This window comes from Notolepis coatsorum (assembly GCF_963971535.1).
Source record: "Notolepis coatsorum genome assembly, chromosome: 10".
Classification (NCBI taxonomy): domain Eukaryota; kingdom Metazoa; phylum Chordata; class Actinopteri; order Aulopiformes; family Paralepididae; genus Notolepis; species Notolepis coatsorum.
In genome coordinates this window covers 42273956-42284256 of record NC_140174.1, presented here as the reverse complement: position 1 = coordinate 42284256, position 10301 = coordinate 42273956, and the positions used below count along the sequence as shown (strand labels likewise).

The 10301-nt window shown below is 50.1% G+C and overlaps 1 protein-coding gene across 1 annotated transcript in view; it reads right to left on the bottom strand.

Annotated features, from left to right (window-relative positions):
* Positions 1-2196: 2196 nt before the first annotated feature.
* The window catches only part of nrxn1a (neurexin 1a), a gene marked incomplete at both ends in the record, with an annotated part of 111652 nt that continues 103547 nt past the window's right edge, over positions 2197-10301 (bottom strand). Inside the window, 2 exons of the mRNA XM_084323021.1 lie at positions 2197-2498; positions 5075-5162. Coding sequence (XP_084179147.1) covers positions 2197-2498; positions 5075-5162 — 390 coding nt within the window. The remainder of the gene's footprint in view (positions 2499-5074; positions 5163-10301) is intronic.

Genomic DNA, 10301 nt, shown 5'->3' with positions numbered 1-10301 from the left:
ACAGGCTTGGCTCTCGCTGAGACTACAGGGGGGGGGCCCTGAATATCATACTAGTTCTTCCATCTCGCAGCCCACTCAAAACCCTTCAGTCTGTCTTGTCTCCCAATTGGTCATGGCATGAGTAAACAGGTCAATCAACCAATGGACGTGAAGACAAAGGATGCCAAGAGAGAGAGAGAGAGAGAGAGAGAGAGAGAGAGAGAGAGAGAGAGAGAGAGAAGAGAGAGAGAGAGAGAGAGAGAGAGAGAGAGAGAGAAGAGAGAGAGAGAGAGAGAGAGAGAGAGAGAGAGAGAGAGAGAGAGAGAGAGAGAGAGAGAGAGAGAGAGAGAGAGAGAGAGGAGGCCAATGAATCAAAGCAAACTCAAATGGTCACATAGCCAGTGGTGTCATGGACTGGAATTATTTTTCTTCTACCTAGCAACACATGATAACATTTACTTTGTTCTTTTGTTTTTGATTATTTTTCCTCAGTCGTTTATTTTTTTGCTAGAAAAAAAACAGGTGGTTTGGGTTGGAGCAGTTATAGCGGGCGCGGTCTATAAGGACATCAGGCTAGAAACAGGGTTCGTCCTGGCGGCGGGAGCACACATCCAGCCCTGCACCCAGGGAGTACACGGTAACCTGCACCCCGACCATAAGACCTACCACCCCCCGCCGCACACATCTCCGCTGTAAGCACTCAGGGGAGACCCAGGCATGCAGCACACATCTCCAGATGTTCACACTTGTTCAATAAGGATTTAAACCCGGTCGTATATATTTCATTTTTGAACCCTCGCCCCCCACCATCATGGATTAAAGAACCATTATAAAGTGTGTATACGGATTACTTGCAATCTCAAGGTGGTAAGCTTATGACGGCGGTGCGTCGAGGCGTAACCTCTGGAGTTGCAACTCGGTATAAATCACATGGAATAAGATAATTCACGTGCAAGAACCCCCCTCCCCCCTCCAGCTCCAAAGAGTCTATACTGCCCAAATGTTCTTCATTTTCATCGTCATTATCGTCATCACCATCATCATCGTCATAACAATAATATTATGGTATTTTCACCATCCTCTTATATGAACAACCATCCTCAATGTCTCTTCTGAAGATATGGTGGGTATCTAGCGTTGTAGGTATGTGTGTGTGTATGTATGTGTGTAGTGTATATTTGTGTGTGTAGAAGTGTATCTGCGTGTGTGTGTGTGTGTGTGTGTGTGTGTGTGTGTGTGTGTGTGACACCTCCGTCACATGTGACTGGTGCCTGTAGGTAGCATTTGAAGTCTCAAGTTTCCTCTCCAGGAAATATTCCCTCAGTTCTCCGATGATTCCATCCTCGTGGTTTATGGAGCGTTGTGAAAACCACTGCCCCCGCGATGGAACCGTGGGGACCCCAACACTCACAGTAATGTCACAATTCATTTTAACAACACCAGTGGCCTCCCTCTCCCTTCGCCTGGCGATAATTCATTGTTTATCTACGACCTACACACCCTGATTTCCAGTCCTGTCGCTCGGGGGGAATATACGGCTGCCCCGAGGGTGTGCTTCTTTCCCAGCAGTCTCAGCCCTTCCGTCTCCAATCCAGTGAGTTCATGGAGGAAGGCGGAGAAGAAAAGGAGAGGCTGAGAAAGGATATCTTGGTGCTTTTACATGATCTTTGTTCTCCCTTTTAACACAAGCCTGCTGTGTGTGTGTCACTTTTAAGTCTTCCCCACTCTCCCAAGTCCTACAGTACCAGGGGAGTCAGCTGGTCTTTTACTGGCTGGGCGCTCGCTTACTGGTCCCTCGCTTTGTTCCTTTACTGGGAGTTGCTAACTGGTGCTTTATACTGGTTTATCATTTGGACTGGTATATTTGTTCATAAAACAAGCCTCTCACAGAGACTTGGCTCGTCGGTTAATACTGTACAACACGGTCCGTGCCCTAGGGCCAGTCTGTGTGTGTTTGTGCTTGAGTGAGTGTTGTGCGTATGGTTGTGTGCTTTGACTGTGTGCTTGTGCATGTTTGTGTGTGTGTGTGTTTGTGCTTCACAGCATTTGTATTTGTATGAGCAGTCAGTATTCAAGAGTAAACATTAACATTGGTATGTCTATGTCAGGTGTGTGTGTGTGTGTGTGTGTGTGTATTTTTCAAGAGTATATCTATGTATGTACATATACCATATATATAAAGGTGTATGCGTAAGTCTGGCGTATACGACCCCTCCCTCAGACGTAGTACTCCTTGTCCTTGTTCTTCTTGTTCTTGGAGATCTTGGCGATGCCCAGTGGCTTGTCCTTGGCGCTGCCGTTGGGCTGGGTGGCCGAGTTGCTGATGTAGTTGCGGCTCTCGTCCACATGGTACGAGCCCTCGTCGCGGTTGCGGTACTTGTACATGGCGTAGAGCAGGATGAGGATGCAGAGGGCGGCGGCCGCCACAATGCCCACCACCATGCCTGTGGTGCTGCTGCTCTCTCGCACCACCTCCGACGGCCCCGGGAACGCCTTGAGCTCCGGCACCTGAGGACGGACTGGAGGGAGAGGGGAGAAGGGAGAGAGGATGTAGTACATTCAATTACAATAAAAAAAATGTAATGCACTCTTTCCAAATGCACTGTGTACTCCAAGTGAAGGACTTGAGCACTGTGTTAGACGAACAACACCACTTGACCATTGGACGCGTGTCCTTTGCTGGCTTTGGTGTGCACAATTGTAAGTGGCTTTTGATAAAAGCCTCAGCTAAATTACTCTAATTTAAATGTAGCCACATAACACCGGGGTGTTATTATAAAGGTATGATTGATGAGGCTCCTTGGTCGAGGGTGAGTGACTCGAGTGCTCTTCAGTCACGTGTACACAAGTATTGCATATGTCACACAAATGAAATAGCCCAACCACACTAACGCACCACCTGCGGTGAGGTGCCGCATTGTCTGATTAGTGAATGAGCCCCAACAGTAGGAGACTGAAGCGCTGCTGACTGTGCGCAGTGTAAACTAGTACCAAACCTATGTAAATGGTGTAAATATATAGCTACTCAAATAATAATAGAGATATGGTAGTAATTAGAGAACACATTTGATTCAGGCCTACGTTTCTCTTTCATTTCTTTTCTCTCACTCATACGTGCTACACTAGATTGGAGTGGGTGGGCTGCGGCTCAGGGACCCAATACATCACTTTAAATTATCTTACATGCATTAAACATCATGGTACATGCGGGGGTGGGCGAGCATAATTATATGGATATATTCCATTATACTACATACATTATAGATTGTATTTGTCATACATGTGTGGACTGCATACCAATCGCTATGTGTTACTATTGTTATTGTGAGAATATTCATCCTGCTTCTGTGAGCAGATACATCCATATTACATCATCATTCTTTTATAATATTTCTTATTCCAAATATGTGGCCTGCGGAAAGGAAGGCTTGGTGAGGAGAGGAGAGGAGGAGGAGAGAGGGAAGGAGAGAGGGAGAGGAGAGGAGACGAGGAGGAGAGAGGGAAGGAGAGAGGCAGAGGAGAGGAGACAAGGAGGGAGGGAAGGAGAGAGCAGAGGAGAGGCGAGGCAGGAGAGAGGGAGGGGAGAGGGAGGAGAGAGGGAGGGAGAGGAGGCAGGAGAGAGGGAGAGGAGAGGCAGGAGAGAGGGAGAGGAGAGGCAGGAGAGAGGGAGAGGGAGAGGCAGGAGAGAGGGAGGGGAGAGGGAGGAGGAGAGGAGAGGAGAGGCAGGAGAGAGGGAGAGGAGAGGCAGGAGAGAGGGAGAGGAGAGGCAGAGAAGAGGGAGAGGAGAGGCAAGAGAGAGGGAGGGGAGAGGGAGGAGAGAGGGAGGGAAGAGGCAGGAGAGAGGGAGAGGAGAGGCAGGGAGAGGGAAGGAGAGAGGCAGAGGAGAGGAGACAAGGAGGGAGAGGAAGGAGAGAGGGAAGGAGAGAGGGAGGGAGACAAGGAGGGGAGAGGGAAGGAGAGAGGGAGAGAGGAGACAAGGAGGGGAGAGGCAGGAGAGAGGGAGAGGAGAGGAGACAGGAGGGAGAGGGAAGGAGAGAGGGAGAGGAGAGAGACAAGGAGGGAGAGGGAAGGAGAGAGCAGAGGAGAGGAGACAAGGAGGGGAGAGGGAAGGAGAGAGGGAGAGGAGACAGGAGGGGAGAGGAAGGAGAGAGGGAGAGGAGAGGGAAGGAGAGAGGGAGAGGAGAGGAGACAAGGAGGGGAGAGGGAAGGAGAGAGGCAGAGGGAGGAGACAAGGAGGAGAGAGGGAAGGAGAGAGGGAGAGGAGACAAGGAGGGGAGAGGGAAGGAGAGAGGGAGAGGAGAGGAGACAAGGAGGGGAGAGGGAAGGAGAGAGGCAGAGGAGAGGAGACAAGGAGGAGAGAGGGAAGGAGAGAGGGAGAGGAGACAAGGAGGGGAGAGGAAGGAGAGAGGGGAGGAGAGGAGACAAGGAGGAGAGGAGAGGAGAGAGAGGGAGAGGAGAGGCAGGAGAGAGGGAGGGAGACAAGGAGGGGAGAGGGAAGGAGAGAGGGAGAGGAGAGGAGACAAGGAGGGGAGAGGGAAGGAGAGAGGGAGAGGAGACAAGGAGGGAGAGGGAAGGAGAGAGGGAGAGGGAGACAAGGAGGGGAGAGGAAGGAGAGAGGGAGAGGAGAGGCAGGAGAGAGGAGAGGAGACAAGGAGGGGAGAGGGAAGGAGAGGGAGAGGAGACAAGGAGGGGAGAGGGAAGGAGAGGAAAGGGAGAGAGACAAGGAGGGGAGAGGGAAGGAGAGAGGGAGAGAGACAAGGAGGGGAGAGGGAGGAGAGAGGGAGAGGAGAGAGACAGAGGGGAGAGGGAAGGAGAGAGGCAGAGGAGGGAGAGGCAGGAGAGGGAGAGGAGAGGAGAGGCAGGAGAGAGGGAGAGGAGAGGAGAGAGGAGGGAGAGGGAAGAGAGAGGGAGAGGAGAGAGGGAGAGGAGAGGCAGGAGAGAGGGAGAGGAGAGGAGAGAGGAGGGGAGAGGAGGAGAGGCAGAGGAGAGGAGACAAGGAGTTTCAAGTTTCAAGTTTGTTTATTATTTGTCATAAAATACAGAATACTTTATGATGGAATGCTGGTGTGTGTGTGGGAGGGGGGGGGACACTAACTTGAGCCTGAGCTGCTGGGGTCGCAGGGGTCAATGTCCTCATCGTCGCTGGGACACTCAGCCGACGCCACCAGCAGGTCATCCGTCGACTGGAGAGAGAGGGAAGAGAAATTAGGAAATAAAACACACACACACACACACACACACAAAACACACACACACACACAACACACACACACACACACACACACACACACACACACACACACCACACACACACACACACACACACACACACACACACACACACACACACACACCGCACACACACACACACACACACACACACACACGTGGTGGGATAATGTGATGCTGTGTAGCGAAGCTCCTTCATCCCAAGCTGATGTGTTTCCACGCTTCACTATCTACGCCAGGGGCCAATCACGGCATGTGTGAACACATGGCACTGGTCCACCACCATCACCCGCCCACTAGCCCAAATCAACACAGACACTTTCTCTGTTACTGCCCCCAGGAAAGGCAGACAGCCAGACAGGCAGCCAGAATTACAGAGAGACAGAGAGAGAGAGAGAGAGAGAGAGAGAGAGAGAGAGAGAGAGAGAGAGAGAGAGAGAGAGAGAGAGAGAGAGAGAGAGAGAGAGAAGAGAGAGAGAGAGAGGGGGGGGAGGGGGATGAAGAGCTGTTTCATACCCCATGGGATGGACATGTACTTATCTCTCTCCTCCTCCTCCTTCCCCTCCTCTATACCATCCTCCTCTTCCTCTTCCCCTAACCTGCACCCCCTCCCCTATCCTCTCCTCTCCTCTCCTCTGGTTCTTGCTTCATTCCCTCCATCTAAATGTTATACACCTGCTCTAGATTGGTGCTCTGTTGTTCTGTGTGTGTGTGTGAGTGTTGTTGTCGCTGTGGGTAGTTTATGTGTTGGGAGACTTGGGAGGGGGGGGGGGGCTGGGAGATGGAAAAGCCCCACACAGCTTTCTTCACATTTTTCATTCAGGATTCTATGGCATCACTACCAAGGGAGGGGAGATAAGTCACCCACTCAATAGTTAATCAAACCCACATCGTTAAACCAGCCTCCGCGCGCCTTGAAGTCAATGCGCACCCGCCTGACCCCGAGAGCCTAAAAGCAGCCCCGCTAATATCTTCGCTCCTTCTATCTCTGTCTCTCTCTCTACCTCTCCCTGTTTCCTCCCCTTCTTCTCTCAGTTAAAGACCCCTTACTCCTCGCCACCCTGCTCCTGTTTCCATGGAAACTTCTAAGTTCAGGCTGTTAAAAATGATGGGGAGTGAAAAAAAGGAGGGGTGGGGGTTCGGCTCAGTGGCTACCAGAACATTGGTTTACCATTCCAGCCAAAAAGAGGAGAGGAGGGAGAAATACTGTAGATAGAGAGAAGAGATAGAGAGTAGAAATTAAAGTATACGGCGAGGAGGAGGGAGAAGGAGGGACTTGAACGTGCTGCTGCTTTACTTAGCGCCGTGTTATCCACCCTGCATGTTGATGAGCCGTTAGACACGTCCGCCTTGGTGCAATGGCTGAGAATGTGACTGTGTGTCATGTGTGTGTCTCTCTCTGTGTGTGTGGGTCTCTGTGTGTGTGTGTGTGTGTGTGTGTGTGTGTGTGTGTGTGTGTGTGTGTGTGTGTGTGTGTGTGTGTGTATGTGTGTGTGTGTGTGTGTGTGTGTGTGTGTGTGTGTGTGTGTGTGTGTGTCTCTCTCTGTGTGTGTGCGTGTGTGTGTGTGTGTGTGTGTGTGTGTGTTTGTTTAACCATACAGTGTGCTCGGTGCTGGTACTAAATTAAAATTGGATTGTGATGCATTGCAGTAGTCGTAACAGAATAAAGAGGAGAGAGGGGAGAGAGCAGCAGAGCTTAACAAGAGCAGGTCTCAGATCAGATCGGAGCCGCACCAAAGGAGAATATGAACCAGTTCCGTCATAGACTGTAGTACCTCCCGAAAAACCCCTCTGGGTAATATTCTAACAGGCCTTTCTTATAGCCGCTTTTTCTTTTTTTCTTTCTGTCTTCCATTCATCTTGTTCATATGGGAGCCTGGATATGGATGTGATTATATTATATATAAGATCAGCGGTTCACATGGCACTGAATACTAATCTCAGCTTTTGAGAACTGAAATAGCCTGGCCTGGTCTTGGCCTGGATTAGTTTGGACCAGCATGCTGACGCTCTCTCTCTCTCTCCTCTCTCTCTCTCTCTCTCTCTCTCTCTCTCTCTCTCTCTCTCTCTCTCTCTCTCTCTCTCTCTCTCTCTCTCTCTCTCTCTCTCTCTCTCATCCCTCTCATCCCTCTGCTGCCTTTCCAATCAGTTCTGCCCACTGGACTGTTAAATGCTGCCCGGCTGGGCTTATCCACTGGAACTGAGCCAGTCAATAAGACTCTGTGCTATTGCCAGGATCCAAACAACACGAGAGCCAATCAAACACCAGGAAACACATCAGCTCCCGACATCTGACACAGATCAATGCCACCGGGCCTGAACATCGACCTGACGGCATTTACCTGACTTGTTGTGCGCACCGCGTATAAGACAAAAAAGAAAAAGTAAAGAAAGGGGACACTGCTCAGATCTGTCGATCGGACTATCGATCCGCCCCCCAATCAATCAACCAGGAGACGTTTGTAAATACTTGAGGAACGGGAGAATGCTGGAGGCATGCCACCCCAAAAAATAAGAAAAAAAAACCAAAAGACCCGCCAATCAAAGTGCAGAACTTGTAACGAAACTGCAATCCCAATCTATCCAAAGTCTGCGGCACTAAAGCGAGACGCTTTGAATAACCATGCGTGAAAGAATCCTCCCTTTTCCATCCAACCCTCCCCAACAGCCCCTGTATTCACCCTCCCTTCCCTCCCTCTATATATCTCTCTCTCTCTCCCTCCCTCTCCTCCTCTCTTCGCTTCTTTTTCAAACAGTCTTTTTCAATGTGTAAAGCGTCAACAGCATGCAGTCATGGACACGGATGGACAAAGAGAAAGATAGAGAGAGAGAGATGAGTGAGAGACAGATACGAGGACAGAAGGACGTGCGCATGCTTAAAGAGTAAAATGTCTACCTGAGCAGCCGAACAGTGCCAGCGACCGTCCATCCTACTACTGCCTAGTTCACACATCGTTGCACTCTGTCTACACACTCTGTCTACACACTCTGCTCACAGAAGATGCACAGGCTTCTTTGTCACTTTCACAACTGACACACACAAACACACACTCTCTATCTGCTCTATCACTGCCAAATCACGCCTCCATTGGTCTATTCCTATCTACACACACAAACTCACATACACAAACACACGCACACAGTACATAAACGCGCACGCACACATGCACTAGTTGGGTTGAGGCTGGCACGTTGATTAAGCTATCCATGGGAGAGATGAACAGCTAGCTTCACTCCTGCAGATGGTGAGATTCACTACACTCATACAGTGCCTGTATTAAACAGCCTATCACGCTGCTCACACAGAGAGAGAAGAGAGAGAGAGAGAGAGAGAGAGAGAGAGAGAGAGAGAGAGAGAGAGAGAGAGAGAGAGAGAGAGAGGAGAGAGAGAGAGGGGAGGGGGAAGCAAGCCACAGATAGATATGGAAAGATATGGAGGGGGTAGAGAGAGTACAAAGAGAGAGGGCGGGGTGGGAGTAGAGAAAGCGGGCAATGGTGGGAGCAAGATAGTGCAAATTATATAGAATGAAAGAGAAAGAGAAAGAGGGAGAGAGAGAGATAGAGAGAGAGAGGTGATTGGAGAAATATGCAAGATGTGGAAGGAGGGAGGGAGGGGGAGGAAGATAGATGGAGAGAAATATAATGTGAGAGAGAGGGAGCCTGTAGATCTGTTTGGGTCAGTGATTTCTTATTGTCCTATCAGATGCCCTGCTGAGCCCAAGGTTTCTCTCATCACTCTTACCCATCGCACAGAGGTGCACACACACACAACACACACACACACACACACACACACACACACACACACACACACACACACACACACACACACACACACACACACACACACACACACACACACACACACACACACACACACACACACACACACACACACACACACACACACACACACAACACACACACACACACACACACACACACACACACACACACACACACACACACACACACCACACACACACACACACACACACACACACACACACACACACACACGTGTGGAACATCAAAACCCAAACTGAGCACAGTGAATCAGAACAGCCTGTAGCTAAATACTCAGATTCTGCGTGTGAACAGACTCTCTCTCTCGCTCTCTCTCACTTCCTCCCTGGCGCTCCACTCATGCATTATTAATCTTCAGCTAACATGTGTAGCAACGGCAGGAAGAGGAACATAACACAGTCTGTGAATGCGCAAAATCGAACTTGTTTTGATCAATGGGACATTGAGAAAACTGCTTCTGCTGCCCTCAACTGATGCAACCCTCTGCAACTCCACACTCTTGTTCCTCTTACTTTACCTGTGTGTGTGTGTGTGTGTGTGTGTGTGTGTGTGTGTGCGCGCGTGTGTGTGTGTGTGTGTGTGTGTGTGTGGTGCGCGCGTGTGTGTGTGTGTGTGTGTGCGCGCACGGATGATCTTCGTATCTGTATAATGTATTTAGCCGCTGGTTAAGGCCAGCGGGGTTGCTAAGAAACCCCCAGCAACCTCAACGGATATAGCAGTGATCCATCTCTAAATAAGACATACAGACATTTTTGGCCAAGCGACCAGCACTACACACACACACACACACACACACACACACACACACACACACACACACACACACACACACACACCACACACACACACACACACACACACACACACACAGGCCGCCTCAGGGGGTGTGCGAGCAGTGCGGTCGCACAGGGCCTCGTCGGGAAGGGGGGCCTCGCAAAAAAATAATATAATAAAATTATATATATTATTGAATTTTTTTGCGAGGCCCCCCTTCCCACGAGCCCTTTTCATCACAGACCTAAAATCTAGTTTTGCTTATATGCTTATATATTTCACATTAGACCCGTTTGTAGAATGTGTCTGACTTTTTCCGGTCTCTGCGGCTCTGCAGATATACTATTGGAGCTCTGTGGCTCTGCAGATACACTATTGGAGCTCTGCGGCTCTGCAGCAGATATACTATTGGTTTCAACGAGGGGAGGGGTTACAGGTAAGGTACAGTCGGCCGGCGTGTGGTCTGACTATTTCCACGGGAGCGCGTGCAGCATTGGAGGTTATGCCAGCTA